At 41.8% G+C, this 19,024-nt stretch overlaps 1 protein-coding gene across 1 annotated transcript in view; it reads right to left on the reverse strand.

Moving 5' to 3' along the window:
• LOC109927445 (copine-9-like) overlaps positions 1-19,024 on the reverse strand; it is a 369,357-nt gene that overhangs the window by 215,622 nt on the left and 134,711 nt on the right. Inside the window, exons 5-6 of the mRNA XM_048606481.1 lie at positions 8,376-8,415; positions 5,815-5,817 (exon numbers count right to left, since the gene is read on the reverse strand). Of these exons, the coding sequence (XP_048462438.1) occupies positions 5,815-5,817; positions 8,376-8,415 (43 nt within the window). The remainder of the gene's footprint in view (positions 1-5,814; positions 5,818-8,375; positions 8,416-19,024) is intronic.

A 19,024-nucleotide genomic window follows, 5' to 3' on the forward strand; every position in this document is an offset into this window, starting at 1 on the left:
TTGTAAGCCATCTCTGGACCTTTCTAAAGGCAACACATCCTTCCTTAGATATGGGACCCTTAGATATGGGGCCCAAAAGTGACCTTCCCTTGATGAAGCTGTGCTGTATCAGCCTTATATGATCATGTACTTCCCAAGTACTCCACAGTCTCATCCTTAATAATGGACTCTAAAATCTCACCAACAACCAAAGTAGGGATAACTGGCCTATAATTTCCCATCTTCTACCTCCTTCCCTTCTTAAGTAGGCGTGTTAAATTAGCTATTTTCCCATCCCCTGGGACTCTCCCTGTCTCCAGCAATTCCTGAAATATCACCACCAATGCCCCTACAATTTCCTAAGCTATCTTCTTCAGAACTCTGGGGTGTAGTTCATCTGGTCCAGGTGATTTATCCACTTTCAGGCCTTTTAGTTTCTCCAGCACCTTCTCTTTAGCAAAGGCCATTACACTTACCTCTGCCTCTCTTGAAGTTCTGGTTTTCTTCTGGTATTTTCTGCCATGAAGACTGATGCAAATTACCTGTTCAGTTCCTCTGTCATTTCTTTGTTCCCTCATTATTCCTTCTCCAGCCTCCTTTTCTAGTGGACTAATGTCCGCTCTTGCTTCCCCTTATTTTTTGTATATCTAAACAACTCTTGCAATCTCCTTTTTTATGTTATTAGCTTGCTTACCCTCATTTTTTTTCCCTTTTTTTGGTTGTTCTCTGCTGGTTTTTAAAGGCTTCTCACTAATCTTTACCACGTTGCGTGCTTTTTCTTTTGCTTTTATGTTGACCCTGTCTTCCCTTGTCACCCATGGTTGTCTCATCCTCCTGTTAGTATGTTTCTTCTTCCTTGGGATGAATTTCTGCTGTGCCTCCTGAATTACCCGCATAAACTCTTGCTATTGCTGCTTCACCATCTTCCCTGTTAGGTTGCCCTTCTCATCAATTCTGGCTAGCTCCTCCCTCATGTCTTTGCCGTTACCTTTGCAAAACTGTAATACAGTTACATCTGATTCAAGCTTCTCCCTCTCAAACTGCAGGATGAATTCTATCATATTACGATCACTGACGCCTAGAGGTTCCTTTACCTTAAGCTTCCTAATTAAGTCTACCTAATTACACATCACCAAATCCAGATCTGCCTGTCCCCTAGTGGGATCTACCCCAAAGTGCTCCAAAAAATATCATCTCATGGACATTCCATAAATTCCTTTTCTTTGCAGGGATTTGCTACCGATCATGAGCATTTCTAGGACCAACTAATGTTCTTATAGAGTTTATGACTTCTTTCCATAATGGATAATAGGTGCATGAGTATAGAAGAAATTTTGTGGGGGGAGTTGTGTGTGGCTATGGAGGGGACATGGAGAAATATGGTGGGTGGGGCAGCGAGAGATATATGCAGGTTTATGGAGGGGGCATATGAAATATGGGGGATACAAGGAACAACGTTCCTTTTAAGCTGCACACATACCCAACCATGCCAATTGGCATTGGCACACCAACTGCAGCATTGAAATCCATGTGTGGAAGTCTCTGCCTTGCATTAGCCTCAGGGACGTGACAGCCAGTAAGGAAGTTAGAGGGAATACTGACAATGAGGGCCCAGGCATGATTGGATGATAAGGAAGGTTAGGGTGTCTAACAGAGTGAGGAGAACTGGGCCAATTAGTCAACCTGTTAAGGCAGATCTTCTAAATTACCCGCCTCAGCCTGCCTGTGTCCCCAACTAGGCCCTGTTTCACAAGGCACCAAGCCCTGATTCCAGCCCCACCCTGGCTACTGGGAGGGGGACAGGGGAGGCAGTAAATAACATGTGGGTGTGGGTTTATACGGGAGGTGGGAATGCAACATCAGGAAATTACCCAACTCAAAGGGGTAATTCTGATCCAGCAGGGTCCCACAAATAGCAAATGACACAGATAACCAGAAGCCCTGCTTCTGGTGCGTGGTGATGGTCAAGCTTTGGTAGTAGAAAGCTTTGATCATCAGTGAGCAGTCCCATGGGATTTATTGTATCCAAAAAAGAAGACAGGCAGGTCGTAGTTTAAATTTCATCTGAAAGCAGCACTTTACGTGATGAAGCACTCCCTGGGTGCTGCATTGTAGTGACCTAGGTTACATGCAGAAGATCTGGAGTGGGACTTGAACCCATGAGCTTCTGACTCAGAGGCAGGTATTACACAAGTTAACACCTGGTGGTCTAAGTATCGATATTTTTAGAATCTGATACTTCAGGACTGCTCACTTTTATTGCCCGTGTAGGCTGTGAAGGTATTTTTGCAACATGAAACCTTTGTCCAATTAACTGTAAGAATTTCAATCGTATGGCCTCGCATAAAACCAGCAAATACATTAGTCAATAAAGTAATTCAAAATACATCAACATACCAGTGAGTAACTGGCTGAGGCTCCATCGTTATAGACAAGTACCTCATGCCATGTAAATAACCTAATTGAAATTCATTGCCAGCAAACTTCAAAGCACACTAAGGTCTGAAGGTGACACACATCAATTACAGACTGGAGTTTGCAATTGTTGTAGTTCTTAATGCTGGTTCTGAAGCTGACATAGCCACTCAATTTATTAGACAATAGCGGACATGCAGGGTTTAATGCCCAGTAGACATTAGTGCTTGATGCATTCACTGATCTCACCTGCCCCCTGGAACATGTGGAGCAGTCATACTCATTGGCTCAATGTATTTTGCCAGACCCGATTGCACACAGGGGTTCAGCAGTGGCTTACTCGCAATAGAAACTGGCAAACTCAAAAACAATTTATAGCCTCTGTAGTACAGAATGTTGGACCACCCTTAAGTTGTACTATCACTTTTATGTTCCTCTCCAAAACAATAGTAGATTAGGCAATAGATTCTCACCTTCTGTTTGTCCAATTCAGGATAACAAGATATAGCATTAAAAGAAGAAAAGGAGAATGTTAGTGACATCATGTTTGAAATTGTAATGAGTGTTGTGCTATTTCATATGCTATTGCACAATTAGTTTACAATAAATAGAAGATGGGCTGACTGTGAAGGGATAACATACCAGCAAAGCAAGGTACCTTGGTAACTCTTGCAAGGACCAATGGGTTCTGAGTGGCTGTATGAGTGTTGAAATCTAAGGTTATCACACTGCTGACCAAAACCATCACTGCATCTGATGTTATTCCAATGTACTGAATAATAATGGAGCTTGTTCAGGGCAAGATTATGATAGAGAACTCTCTAGTTGAGGGCACAGATAGACGTTTCTGCAGCCGACAGTGAAATATCAGTATGGTGTAAAAACAAAAGTTGCTGGAAAAGCTCTGCAGATGTGGCAGCATCTGTGAAGGAAAAATCAGACTTAACGTCTCAGAGTTAACTGAGTTCTGAGAAACGTCAACTCTGATTTTTTCTTCACAGATGCTGCCAAACCTGCTGAGCTTTTACAGCAACTTCTGTTTTTGTTCCTGATTTACAGCATCTGTAGTTCTTTCGGTTTTTGGTGTGTTGCGTCCCTGGTGCCAGGATCAAGAATGTCTTGGGGAAGGTGCAGAATATTCTCAAATGGGAGAGTGCCCAGCAGGTGGTTGTTATACACATTAGTATGAATGACATAGGAAGAGAAAAGTACAATGTTCTGAAGAGAAAATACGAAATATTCTCCACGGGAAAGACTGGAGCGTGGCTTAAGTGGTGCCATTATTTAAGAAAGGTGGTAAGAAAAAGGCAGGGAACTATAGATCGGTGAGCCTGATGTCAATGGTGGGTAAGTTGTTGGAGGGGATTCTGAGGGACACGATTTACATGTGTTTGGAAAGGCAAGGACTGTTTAGGGGTAGTCAACATGGCTTTGCGCATGGGAAATCGTGTCTCACTAACTTGATAAGAGTTTTTTGAAGAAGTGACAAAGAAGTCAGAACGATGGACATTGTCTGTATGAGCAAGGCGTTTGACAAGGTTCCACTGGTTAGCAAGGTTAAATCACATGGAACCCAGGGAGAACTAGCCATTTGGATACAAAATTGGCTTGAAGGTAGGAGACAGAGGGTTGTTTGTCAGACTGGAGGCCTGTGACTAGTGGTGTGCCGTAAGGATCGGTGCTGGTTCACTGTTTTTTTGTGAATTATACAACTGATTTGGATATGAATATAGGAAGTATGGTTAGTAAGTTTGAAGATGACACCAAAATAGGTGTGTAGTGGACAGTGAAGAAAATTATCTTGGGCTACAACAGGATCTTAATCAGATGGGCCAATGGGCCGAGGAGTGGCAGCTGGAGTTTAATTTAGATAAATGTGACATGCTGCACTTACTTAAGGCATTTCAGGCCAGGACCTTTACACTTAATGATGTAGTCCTGGGGAGTGTGGCCGAATAAAGAAACCTTTGGGTGCATGTTCATAGTTTCTTGAGGGTGGAGTCACAGTAGACAGTGTAGAGAAGAAGACATTTGGTACTTGCCTTTATTAGATAGTGCAATGAGTATAGCAGTTGGGATGTCATGTTGTGACTGTACACGAAATTGGTTAGGCCCCTTTTGGAATACTGCATTCAATTCTGGTGTTCCTGCTATAGGAAAGATGTTGTTAAACTAGAAAGGGTTCAAAAAGATTTACATGGATGTTGCCAGGGTTGGATGGTTTGAGCTATAGGGAGAGGCTGAATAGGCTGGGGCTATTTTATCTGGAGCATCAGAGGCTGAGTGGTTATGGAGGTTTATAAAATCATGAGAGGCAAGGACAGGGTGAATAACCAATGTCTTTTCCCCAGGGTAAGGGAGTGTAAAACTGGACAGCATAGGTTTAGGTGAGAGGGGAAAGATTTAAAAGGCTACTTGGGGGCAATATTTTCATACAGAGGATGGTGTGGGCATGTAATAAGCCGCCAGAAGATGCTGATACAATTGCAACATTTAAAAGGCATCTAGATGGGTTCATGAATAGGAAGAGTTTAGAGGGATATGAGCCAAATGCTGGCAAATGGAACCAAATTAGTTTGGGATAGGTGGTCGGCATGGACGAGTTGGACTGAAGGGTCTCCTTTCACGCTGTACATCTCTATGACTCTATAAGTGACCATTGTACACTAAATAATTCACTTGATGCTTCAGGCTAAAATCAGTGTGTATGCTTTTGACATTTACATTTTTAATTGCATAAGGATGATTTGGCTGTGCCATTTTTTGTTTTAAGCAAACAGCAAATTCTCACAAGCTTCAGGCCCAGTTCTTGCATTTATTTTCAGCATAAAATGCTCTCGAGGCTGTTGTAGCATGGACTGCATGCAGAGGAAAGCAGTCTTTGAATTCCTCCAGAGTATCTTCACACTAATGTGACATTTCTGAATCTTCGAGCAACCAACTGTGTGACCACATTAAATGGGACTGCATATTTTCTGTGCGAATTTAGAGCTGAATTATTGCGCCTCCGTCTCATGTGTAGTTGGAATGGATTCAGGCAGCTCAAACTGATTTGACTAAGATCGCTGACAGCCAAATGGGACTGAATGCTTCCATCTCATCAGCCTGGTCTCAATTGATAGCCAGCTTCTAGAGGTGAAAGCACACTCATTGAAGCCACTCGATCTTTCCATCACCAGTTTTAAAAATTCCAGAGACATAGTACTTGATAAGTTCACTAATGCATTGGCGTTAATATTATCACCTAATGTACTCTCTGACAGCATTGAAAAAAAGTCAAGTAGAAACAATGGCTGTAAAGTTAAACAGATTAGAGGAGCTAAGATATTTTTTCGTTTACTCGTAGGATGTGGGTGTCACTGGCTGGCCAGCATTTATTACCTGCCCCTAGTTGCCCTTGAGAAGGTGGTGGTTGACTACCTTCTTGAACCACTGCAGTTCATGTGCTGTGGGGAATTCCAGGATTTTGAACCAGCAACAGTGAAGGAACAGAAACATATTTCAGGTCAGGATGGCGATTGGCTTGGAGGGGAGCTTGCAGATGGTTCTCTTCCCATATATCTCTTGCCCTTGTTCTTCTGAATGGAAGTGTTTGTGGCTTTGAAGTTGCTGTCTAAGGATCTTTGGTGAACTCGTGGTTAGTTAAAACATGCTATTATTTACTGTTTTCTGATCTCATTCTTAAAAGGCTATTTTACACAGATCAATGCCTGAAAAACAAGGTATTTTTGAGCTGTTTTCCTGCTGCTTTGTACGTACAAGTTCAAAGGATGATTTTCTTTATTCAATTTATTATTCACAAACAGCCAATTATAGGAAGATGGTGCTATACTGCGCTAGTCATTCAGATATTCTTTAGAGGAATGGGTTCAATTTCCACCATGGCAGTTGGTGGCATTTAAAGTATTGGGTAAAATTTGAAATTGTCTCAGTAACAGTGACCGTGAACCTATCATCAGTCGTCATAACAACCGATCTGGTTCACTGATGTCCTTTAGGGAAGGAAACTGCCATCCATACCTGGTCTGACCTCCACATGACTCCGGTCCCACAGCAATGTGGCTGGCTCTTAACTGCCCTTTGAAATTGCCTGGTAATTAGGGATAGGCAACATATCCCATGAAAGATTAAACAAAAATGACAATATTGCAACACTGCAGGAGAACGTTGCTCTGAAAGAATATAATGGATCTTTGATATTCTAACTGGGATTTTCCATTCAGGACCTAGGGTTCTGAAGAAGGGTCACTGGACTTGAAACATTAACTCTGTTTCCCGTCCACAGATGCTACCAGACCTGCTGTGTTTCTCCAGCAATCTCTGTTTTTTTTTTGTGTATTTCAGCTCTTCAGCATCCACAATTCTTTGCTTTATTTCTGATCCGAAGCCTGGAACTATGGAAGAGCAAATAGATTTAGGAGTACAAGTTCCATAATGATTCCAGGGATGAGAAATTTCAATTCTGAGGATTGATTGGAGAAGATGGGATTGTTTTCCTTAGAGAGGAGAAGGCGAAGAGGAGATTTGATAGCAGTTTTGAAAATAATGAAAATGCTCGTATGTGAGAGGACACAGATTTGAGTTAATTTGCAAAAGAAACAAATGCAATGTATGAAAAAATTGATTAACACAGCATGTAGTTAGACTCTGGAACACATTTCCGGGAAATATAGTGGAGACAGTTTCAGCTGAGGCACTGAATTGCATTATTAAATGATTATTTAAATAGAAATAAAATTCAGGGTGGTGGGGAAAAGGCAGGAGAATGGCACGGAGGCACAACAGATCATCAGAGAACCAGAGCAAACATAATGGGCCGAACAACCTACTTCTGTGCTGTAATAGTTCTGTGATTCTGTGAAATTACTAAAAGCTAGTGGATGGGGACAAAAAAAAGGCTGATGATACACATTTTATCTCAGGGTTCTGGAATACAGAGGGGTGAAAGTTATGTTACAATGAAATAAAATATTTGATAGTCTACCTTTATGGTCTCCATTCTGGGCACTAAACCTCACAAAGAAGATTATTACATTATTAACATACAACTACGTTAGAAATTGACATTTAACTTTAATAAATACCCTTCTTTGTACAATAGAATAGGAGAGTGAGAAAACTTAAAAATAGTGCATCAAATAAAAGATGCCAAGACTGTGGAGCCATGGAAAATACACCAAATTTAAAAGCCTCTTGCATTAGCTGAAATCTGAGACCTGGAAGCCTGCTTGTATATGCTAAAAGGGCAGGGATATGGGGGGAGCATTTTGAGAGAAAGAGCAACAAGGCATAGCAGCTTGAGATAAGGTGGAACAAGCAATGATAAATGCACAGCTCTATATGTCAAATGAAGATCAGCAAAAAGTCACATAATTCATTCATGGCTGGTCATGAAAAGCATGCTCAGGGCATGATCACCATGCGGCTGAAGATGATTCAGGAGAGGAAGGGGGTTAACTGAATAACAACCAAGATAAAAGACACACTCCTGATCGGGTCTGCACGGCAGAGAAAACTTCAAACAAGGACAGAAGAGAAGTGAAGGAGAGAGGAAGAACCTGATGATCAAAACCTACAGGAAGAAATCTGATTGTGTGCTGCCCACCTGCTAATAACATGGGAAGTGAAGTTAGACTCTAAATTAATGCCTGAAGTTTATAGCTACACTAACGTACTAAGATAACTTAATAAATTTGTTCTGACTTTATCTCATTAAAGTAATTAATGGCTGAACTTTGCTGCCAGCTCATTTCTGAGGGGAAAAAATCTACCCCAAAAATCTACCAAGAATGTATTATTTTGAAGGGACTACTGTGCAGGTGGAACACACAAATTGTGTGGACACTGTAGTCGTAGTGAACCGTCCTGTTGCAATGTATCTCCTTTGCAGACTGATTTTATTTTATTGGCAGTATATAGATATAGAGCCTATATATAGAGCCCTCAATAACCGATGATAAGAATTAGTTTGCCAAACTCACGTGTTTTGAAATGTTTGTGCTCCTTGAGTCCACATTGTACCTGCAGGATTAAGACAGGAAGAGAAAATGAGATCACTAAGGGAACATCCATAAGCCAAAAGACAATATTATAACAATATAAGTAGCTGGGAACAAGTAAATTCAATATAACATAGATTTCCACTGCCTGCTGCATTTGAAATCTCCTTTTAAATATGTCATGCTTATTATATGATACATATATCAACATGATTATTCAATCTGTTATTTTTCTGTATTGTCATTGCCAATAATCTTTTGTTTCCTTTTTCAAAGAGCATTGTAGCTTCTTATGCCAATGAATATAATTGCAATGTTTGTTCCATGCCCTCGAAAAGTGGAGCCTCCCTGAAAGGATGAGGTAATGACAGTGCAATATGTTTGAATTGACAGTTTCTATTATAAGTTTGGACATAAGAACTTATAATGGAAAAGCTGGACAAGAAGTATGTACAGTAGTTATGCTTTATAAGATATAATGCTTCTATGATCTTGTAATTTTATTAAGATTGGACATTTGAAACTAGGTGCTGAATTTTACCAGAAGTCAGCTATGTACCGATTTCTGAGAGTATCACAGAGGGTTTCTTTCTGTGAACTCTAGTTATCTCATGTAATTCTCTTTACTCAGTTCATTATGTAGGCACCACACCTCTATAATGCCATGCTCCCACAACCTTGAGCTCAACAATGATGGAAGTATTCGCCATTGCATGGGCTTCTGGGATTCACACCACCCTGCCCCCACGCCCCCATGCCATATTTAAAACTAAGCTGTGCAACAGGGTTAATCACTGCCGGCCATGAATAGTCCCTCACAATACCCATACTGTGACTGAAATGAAAAAGAAAATCTTCTAAAGTCAGGGCACATACAATAGGTTGCATGAGTGACACTTCGTTGGAAATAGAAGCTCACATTTGCAAATGTATTGTCACTTTACATCATCATGATTGACTGTCACAGTAACTCTAGCTACAAGAATCAAGCCATCCATCCTTAGTGCCATGCCATGTTTGAACCCTGAAAAGGGGAATGCTCTTCTTTCCATAACTCCAAGAGTAGTATAACATCTTGTCATTGTTCTGGACAGACCATGGCGCACCCACGGAATGATTTGGAATCCCTGATCCTGAACACTCCAAGTGACCGACTGATTGTGTCCAACTCCCAGGACTGATATTAGGTGATGACTTTGTTGTTATCTCTTGGCTGATGACAGTCCCCCTTCACTTGACGAAAGATTACACTCCTTCGATGTTCAGGCCTTGCCATTTGGCTGAATCACATACAGCGTGTTTGGCATGTAAGCTACTGACACAAGCAGAAGGTGTGGCATTGGTGTAGTGTGGCACCATAAAGCAACATGTCTGCCCCATTGACTAATTACTGCTGGCAAACATGACAAGCTATCTGGGTCTGTGACTGTGCTAAGATGTAAGGCAAGACATACGTACGGTAAGCCTGCAAGTTCTGAATGCAAATGGCAGTATACGCAAAGGCAAGACAAAACAAGGCGGGAGGGACATCCAAATAGAGCAAAGTGACGGAGCACTAGGAAAGCAAGGAGCCCTGTGATGCAGCCTGCTCCAGTCCACAAGATGGGTGCCTGAAATCAGCATTACAATACAGGATGTCACTGTGCTTCAAACTGCAGCGCTAAAGTGGATAACTGTCATCTAAGTGAGTCGGGGATGTGCCATGATGATGTGGTAAGACTAGTGCATGTCCAGTTTTAACCATTTGGGGTTGCAGGCAGTCGCTCCTGTGGAGTGTGCCCTCAGCTGTTGGGGTCAGTCGGAGGGGCAAGCAGGGAGTTGAAACTGCGAGGTCTTTATTCAGAAATTGTTATTGTCTGGTTTCTGTCTGTCACCGAATCCCTATAATGGTGTAAGCAGGCCATTCGGCCCATACCAACCCTGCAAAGAGCATCCCACCCAGACCCACCCCATCCCTGTAACCCTGCATTTCCTATGGCTAATCCACTCAGCCTGCACATCACTGGACACAATGGGAAATTTAGCATAGCTGATCCACCTAACCTGCCCATCTCTGGACTGTGGGAGGAAACTGAAGCAGACACGGGGAGAATGTGCAAACTCCACACAGACAGTTGCCTGAGGCTGGAATTGAATCTGGATCCCCGGCGTTGTGAGACAGCAGTGCTAACCACTGAGCCACTGTCATATTGGTGAATAGCAAACCAGTGGGAATAGGCATTAATGATATGTTAATACATGCAAATGAGCCCCTCACTACTCATCCATGGGATTATCATCTCAATATTAAAATCTTGAGAGCAAAATTTGTCATTTTTTTCCCAACATTAAGAATCTCATCTTCTGATCTTACCATATTTTCCCAACTGACTCACCCACATTGTTCAGGGAGTGGGAGAATTCAGACCTAGGAATCTAATCAAAGTTAAAATGAACTACCCCTACCAGGCAAAAATGAAAAGCAACTGGGGCAGGGGGAGGGTTGCAGTTAAAACATTGGGAAGCATGTACCTTCACCAATCATATTTTGTTCCTGCTGTGTGTCCATCTTAACTCACACAATTGAGCAGGCAAACAGGACCCTGGCAGGAAGAAAGTGGAGGCCTAAATATGCAGATCGGGAATGTCATTTGGACTCCATTTACGATATCAACCAGAGCATTGACAGGGAGAAAGGATAGCCATATAGATTCCAATCTTACGAAAAACTGAGCAAGAGTCAAATACTGGGCCACACAAGGTATATTTTGCAGTTTTTACAGGTTTCCCCATTGCCATTAATGCTCTTCTAGGCCCTAGATTCCTGATTGTGGTACAAGCTTTCAGCATCTCTCAATCATCTGGATCATGACAATGACTATCCTCACAGAGCTCTGGGGTCAGTCTCCTGACATTTGTTTGTGCTATCTCTCTCCATATAGGTAGTTAATCTCATCAGGTGACAGGCACGAGGCTGCATCCTGTTGCTTGAATTAAGTGATTAAGCTAAGCCGAGTCTCCATTTATCTTGCTTGCCTTGTTTCCACACACCCTACCCTATACCTTCCACTCCCTGCCTGACACTTGGATCTACAGTGGGAATTAACATGGAAAAAAAAACAATGGTAAGGCTGTCCCAGGTGGTTACTGTGGTTTGTATAAATGGAATTTCTCAAATTCATTAATAAGATCCACCAACAAAAATACTGAGAATTTCTACTCAAGAATCTGTACCTAGATACTTTTGCACCTAAGATGGCACCGTAAGTGGTAACTTGTAAACATTTCGCTGTACTCATGGAAGTACATGTGACAATAAAGCTACTTCAATTCAATTCAGAGAGTTTAATGATTTTACATCAGCATTGTGTAAACATTCAGCAACTTATGCATACCAGTGATTTGCAAACATTGTTCAACAATACGCACCGCTCCACCAATAATCTCGCAAAAAATGTCAGCTCACCTTTAATCTCCCTGTGAATTTCAAGAAATTTCAGTATTTGGTGCAGAAAGTCAGGCTAGTATTTAACAGCTTAAGTACCTTTTTAATGACAGGTTGTCTCCTGTAATGGCACACACCAGCTCCTTAGCTCAGCAGGGAAACAAGTAAACTATGAAATCTTGTTCCTAATACTAGTAGATTGCTGTTAGAGATTTATATATTTGAATATTCTGCAACTGCTTTATGAACTTAGTGAACGAGGCTATTCTTATCCTCACAATCAAAAGTGGTTTCATGCTCATCAGTCGGGTCTTAACTCCAGATTTTTATTGAATTCAAATTCCACCATCTGCTATCGTGGGATTTATTTTTTATTCATTCATGGGATGAGGGCATCGCTGGCTAAGCCAACATTTATTGTCCCATCCCTAACAATTAGGAGTCAACCACATTGTTGCAGGTCTGGAGTCACCTGTAGGCCAGACCAGGTAAGGAAGGCAGTTTCCTTCCCTAAAGGACATTGGTGAACCAGATGGGTTTTTCCAACAATCAACAATGGATTCGTGGTCATTGTTAGACTCTTTATTCCAGACTTTTTTTCCTTTGAATTCAAATTCCACCATCTGCCATGGCAGGATTTGAACCTAAGTCCCCAGAACATTACCTGGGTCTCTGGATTATTAGTCCAGTGATAACACCACTAGACCACTGCCTCCCCTAATACTCAAAACTAAGGGTGGTTCAGATTAGATCATTAAAATTGATGCTGCGGCCCTTTGTTGGAATGTTAGGCCAGGCCAGACATCTAGGATATGAATGAAGCAAAGCCTACAAATTGGGCCAACTAAGTTCATTTTCCTTTCACTGGACTGTATTGCAAAAGTTGGTGAATATATACATCCAGAAACTCCTGTTACTACTATCAGACTTCAAAGTTCAGTAAGTGTCCAGAAAACTGATATTAATAGTTGTAGTCAAAGATCAAACAATGTTAGGCTGAAAGTAAAGAACTGATTTTTTAAAAATTGACAGAGCATGGAAGGTAAGAACAAAAATGTAAGGAAGTAATTACACTGCTGATAGCTGCAAAGGATGGCAGAGGTCTAAGCTTGTCTGGAAATGAGAGATCAGTTTGAAGCCTTCTTGTCAGCTGTCTCCCAACAGACATGCAGTCTCCGGATTGTTTTGAGTGCTTTCTCAGAGAAGGAGAGAAGCAAATTCATTTTAACAATCTTCTGTTTGCTTGCTGCCTTACTGAATGCTTTAGCTTATTTAGATAAAGTAGCCAAGGGGCAAGTGATGGGATAGGAACACTTGCAATTTTCCACCACTATCCTCTACCATTCCCAATTTGTGGAGATAGTACAGTACTTTCAATTCCTTGCACTGAATATTTACGAGAAAGGTTATTTCTGAATATTTTTTAACTATTTCAAACTTTATTTTGTTGCATCTTTCATCTTTATGACAATCTCAAGGAGTGCTGGGAATGTGGAAAACTCAGTACCGCATGGACTGGTTGAAGTGAATAGCACAGATGTACTTAAGGGGAAACTAGATAAGTGCAGGGATAGAAAAGATTGAAAGAACGTGGTGATAGGATGAGACAAAGTAAGGTAAGAGAAGCTCAGAAGGAGTATAAACATTGACGTTGTGTGCTGTAAAAATCTAGGATTATACTATTAAATACTATTATTTTGCCCTGTGTAGAGGATTTAGTTAAAATTAATAAGTTGAAATAAGGTTAGCCAAAGAGGATGATTATCACTCATCCACACAAAGGGAATATGCTCTTATAAATCGGATTTGTGCAGATAGTTGTTCTCATAGCCAATCCAGCAGCCAGCTTCCTTGGACAAAGCTCATGTCTTCAGTGGGTGAAGTTTACATTTCATGCAAAGTAATCAGGATGAGCTCAACAATGTTCCATTACAGCTCAGCTGAAGATGACTAATATCAGTCGTGCAATACACTGAACAGATTTATTTGTCAATGATCGTTTTTAGAAGTAGCAGCTAACATCTAAAATACTGGATTCAGCTCAGCAAAAGCATGGTTTTCAATCAGCACATAAAAGGACCAGAGATCTGCAAAAATAAAGACTTGCATTTCTATTGCACTTTTCACAAGCACCAAGACATATAAGTGCACCACAGCCAAAGAACTTGCAGTGAGTAGTCACTGTTCTAAAGTAGGATCACCGCAACCACTGCACATAATCTCCCAGGAACAGCAATGTGATAATAATACTAGTTAATCAGTTTTTGTGATGCTGATTGAGAGATGAATACTGATTGAGACATGTGGAATAATTCTCCTGCTCTTCTTTGAAATAGTGCCATGGGATTTTTTACATCCAACTGCAAAGGAAGACAGGCATCCGATCCAAAACTCAGTACCCCCAACACACCGTCAGTACTGTGTTGGAGTGTCAGCCTTGATTTCTGTGCTCAAATGGAGCTAAACCCAAAACCTTCGGAGTCCGCAGCAAGAGTGCTATCAACTGAGTTAAAGCTGTCACACTAAACAGACACACTAATCAGTTCATTTCTCTGCAGTCCTATTGAACAGGTCTCAGAAAAGGGATTAGCAGCCTAACCCCAACTTAATATAATTTCACTTTAAGTGACATAAGATTCCTTCCAATAGTGAATGCCTTATCTATTGCACCCTACAAGAGATGGGGCAGAACCGGATTATTTTTAGGGAATGAAGCCGTGCATGTAGTTAAAGTATCAGCAGGGGAGCATTTTGTAGACAGCGATCATAATGCTGTTAGATTCAAGGTTGTTTTGGAAAAGGACAAGAATGGGCCTGAAATCAAAGTTCTAAACTGGGGGAAGGCCAATTTTAATAAGATGGGGTATGATTTGGCCAGATTGGACTTGAAACTTTTAGGTAAATCTGTGTCAGAGCAGTAGAATGTATTCAAGAAGGAAATAGTGGGAGTTCAGGGCCAACATGTTCCAATAAAGACAAAGGATGGGACCAACAAATCTGTGTACCCTGGACATGAAGAGATTTACAGGAAGAGATAAAGAGAAGAAGTGAGATTTATGGCTGATACTGAAGGCTCAAAACAGCAGACGCTCTAGAGGAGTACAAAATTTGCAAGATGAAACTTTAAAGGGAATCTAAGAGAGCTGAAAAGGACCATGAAAGAATAATGGCAGGGAAGCAAAGGGAAAAGCCTCCAAGTAATGTTGGGCATCTCCTGGCAAAACAGTGTTAAATGTAGAAGTACACCAGTATATAGGGATCTCCAGCATGTCTACTCTCTTGAGTTCACAGTGACTCAGTCAGCCAAATGGAGAATTCTGAAGAAGTTATATTGGACTCAAAACATTAATTCTGTTTCTCTCTCAGCAGATGCTGCCAGACCTGTTGAGTTTCTCCAGTTTTCTGTGTATGTTTAAGCCACATAGATGATAGCTGCAACCCCAAAGGTGAGATCTACAGCAACTCACCATTAGCACGAGATTAAGAGGTCACTCATGTCTCCAAAACAAGGATACCTCTCAGCATGCCATCAAATTGAACAGGAAGGAGTTAATACATGGGAAGCACTTGAGGATCACTAGCATGTCAAGAGATAAGCAGTCAGGAAAGGTGTGGAAAAATTGGTGGTCAAAACAAAAGAGGCAGAAAAGACAGCCCTCTGGTAGGAAAACCAGTGTTGCCCTCAGACCAATATTAATTATCTGTGCCAGCTGCAGTAGGGTCTGCCATTCATAAATTGACCTGTACAGACAATGTTCAATTCAGAAATGACATACACCCTGGGCACAATCAATCATCTCCTGAGACAGATGGATGCCAAGAGAAGATGAAAGGACATTAGTAAACCAGATGGCTTTATACAACAATTGATAGTAGTTTCGTGGTCACCATTACTGAGACGAGCTTTCAAGCCCAGATTTATTAATTGAATTTAAATTCCATCAGCTGCAATAGTGGTGTGTAAATCTGTGTTTTTCAGAGAAGTATCCTGCGCTAGTCCAGTAAAATTACCACTGTGACACCAGCGCCCACAGTCATGCTGCTAATGCGTCTTCTGTTGCCGCTCAGCCAGCTAGCCCAGATAGTGCCAAGGCAGTCTTCAATGTCAAGACCTGCATGAGAGTCCTCTTCCCTACACAGCCCCACTCCCCATCCCCATCTTGATAAACCTCCCAGTATTTCCTCGTGCCCATGTAACACATTTGAATCTATTAGCTTATTAGTTGAGAGTTCCCACAAACACTTTTGTCTGCTTCCTGCTTTTTGCTAAAGACAGTTGGACTGTTTAAAAAAGACACCTGCAGTGTATCACAGAGAAAATGAGAGTACTATTGATGATAGGATTTTGGCCAAGAGGGTACTACAATAGAGTCTCCCTAATGGATGGTAAAGTGGAGAGTAATGCAGCCATGGTGCTAAAGAGTAGGTGAGCTAATGGGAAGAGGAGTTTGAGCAGGAGTAGTCTGGAACAGACTGCTCAGAAGGTCTCCTCCCTGCTCCCCTGCCATCCAAATTCCTGATCGTAATGGCTGTGTCCTCATGATGGTGATTTTCAGGACCCTGGACAGCTGGAATGCACCTCACTCTGTGTTCCAGAGATCGGAAGCATTGTCTCAGCAAAGTAATGATGTACTTCATGATGTTCGTGTTGGCTATCACCATACACCTTCTCATTGTTCTGGGAGGTTTATAGACAGTAGGAATGGCAGAGTGCTTGAACATTAAGACATTGTCCCTGCTGCCAGGATGACAGACATTGACTGACATGGTGGACTGTGTATGGTCACACCCTAACTTCTTGTTGAAGAAATGGTAATGTTACCTGTAGGCCTGGGAGACCTGCACACTCATGTAAATCCTGTTGATGGAGCTCTGCACCATCAGGAATCCCACTATCCTTGCTAATCCACATTCCCGCACATTCTGCCTCTTCCATATTCAGGAGAACGCAACATAAATGCTTCTCTTGGCTTCCATCACCATCAGTGAAGTAGGTAGCCCACTGCTGCCTGGAAAGAATCAACTGGATTGAGGTTCGATACTGCGGTGACTGTTACAGCTAATGAGATGTTGTTCTCTCTGGTGTGAAACTCCTGGTCATGTTGAAGGAGTGGGTACAGTTCTGTAAGTCCCTCTGTGGTCAACCTGAGTCACTTTGCTCCTGACTGTAAAAATCCATATTAGTAGGGCCTTCTCTGGAAAGCCTCTTCTCTACCTTCTGCATATAGCTTCCCTTCTGTGCAGTCTCTGCTCCATCCCTCAGTCATGTTGCAGACCTAGAGCTATTGCAGTTAGAAATGGTTCCAGAACTAGTGAGTACAGATGGCCCAATTCTCTAATCTTCCTGAATGGATGCATAAATTCACTGATAGATCTCCAAAGAACAAGTCAAAGCATTGCCAGAAACTTTGCAATAGCAGATGTAGGCCAAAGTCACCTGCAAACTGATCAGCTGGCCCTTTTAATAATGATAGTGGGGGTTGCCTTATTCAACTTAATGCATATACAGTTGTAAATGAGTAGCACAAGTGTTATCACATAAAATATGACGTTGACCCCCATATGAGATATTAAAGCTTGATCGAAACATGTTCACTCAATTAATTGACATCATTAATTAGTTATGCATAGTAGAATCTCAATGGTGTCCCGTGTTATCTGATGAGAATAGGGTGAGATGTGACCTTTGTCTCCAACGGTTGGACTTGGGCAGGCTGAGAATAATCCTAGTTACCGAGTTTCCTCCTCACTTGCATGAGTGAGGCAAGCTGCCAGAGCAAATTGCAGGAAGATCAGTAATTGGAAGACAGGAAACTGACTGCCACAGCAGCTTTGGAGTGTGAAGCAACTCAATGGAAGGAGGCCTTTTGCAGGCAAAGGAAGGAAACAACATTGCAGGGTTTCAGTGAGATGGTTTTGGGTAATGTGAGGTTTGCAGCAACAGTCATAAAGATGCTAGTGAAGCATGTGAACAACGAAACAGTGGCCTTCTCCGTAAACAGTGGATGGGCTAAAGCAAGAACTAGATGGACAGGCATAGCAAGACATGGCACAACACCAGAAGGAAATTAACATTTTTCCCAGATCTAGCTGTAGTATTTAATAATTACACATTGAGGATCTATATCACACTCTCATATTTTTGACACAGACTGATGCGAACTCTGCCGCAGTGCTATCAATCTTTCCCTTTTCTGCTTGCCACGGTTCCCCATAAATCAACAAGGGAGGCTTTGCTGCAACTCTTCCTGGTCTTGGTCACACACTGAAACGTTGCTACAGGGCTCACTCGACTTGTCCCTCTTGGCCACACTTGCTGTTTCTTTCTGTCATCGCACACATATGGCAAGCTGGCTCATACATGTTGAAATCCTTTGCCTGGAGAGCATATTAGTCCACTCTTACTCTTTTCAAAGAAGAAGCTGGGAAAAAACAACAGGAGGGCGATAATTTGCACAAGAAGGGGTGTCACGACATTGCAAACACTGATACTACTGCATAACACACAGGCAGTCAGCATCGGAGATACCAAGGCTTGAGGCATGGCACAGCAGCATATTTAAGAATCTCCACTTAACTGTTGCAAGTATACACACACACATACACACACACACACACACACACACATACAAACATGCACACACACGCACACACATACAAACACGCACGCGCGCGCACACACACACATACACACACAAACACGCACACACGCGTACAAACACACACACACACACACACACCAATAACCCAATTTCCTTTTGCCAGATTAATGAAATGCCAAGTCACCACTGCCAGGCTGACTGCTGAATGTATTACTGAAGATGATGCACCGTTCTTCGTTCTTATCCTGCCAAGCACAGAATTGAAATCCTCCAGATCTTGGAAAATGTGTTCAAAGAGAGAGCACTGGTATATTCAGAGCTATTTGGAGAGCCAGCTCACATCATAGCTCTGCTTTGGAGAACAGAGATGCAAACTTCAAGGGACCTGTATTTCAAAAAAGAAGATCGCTCCTTCAATTGTTCAAAAAATTAGACTGTCTGCCAGAAAGCTGCCAGATGGTGAGTATGATATGCCCAGCGAAAATCTCCTGAGTAAATTCTCTGGCAGGTAGAAAAAGAAACAATAAAAGCTGGAAAATATCCTTAAATTAAAACAACCAACTGAGCTTAAATGCATTGAAAGCAGCTCCTGACAATCCATGGCA

Source organism: Rhincodon typus, chromosome 16 (genome assembly GCF_021869965.1).
Source record: "Rhincodon typus isolate 14 chromosome 16, sRhiTyp1.1, whole genome shotgun sequence".
NCBI lineage: Eukaryota > Metazoa > Chordata > Chondrichthyes > Orectolobiformes > Rhincodontidae > Rhincodon > Rhincodon typus.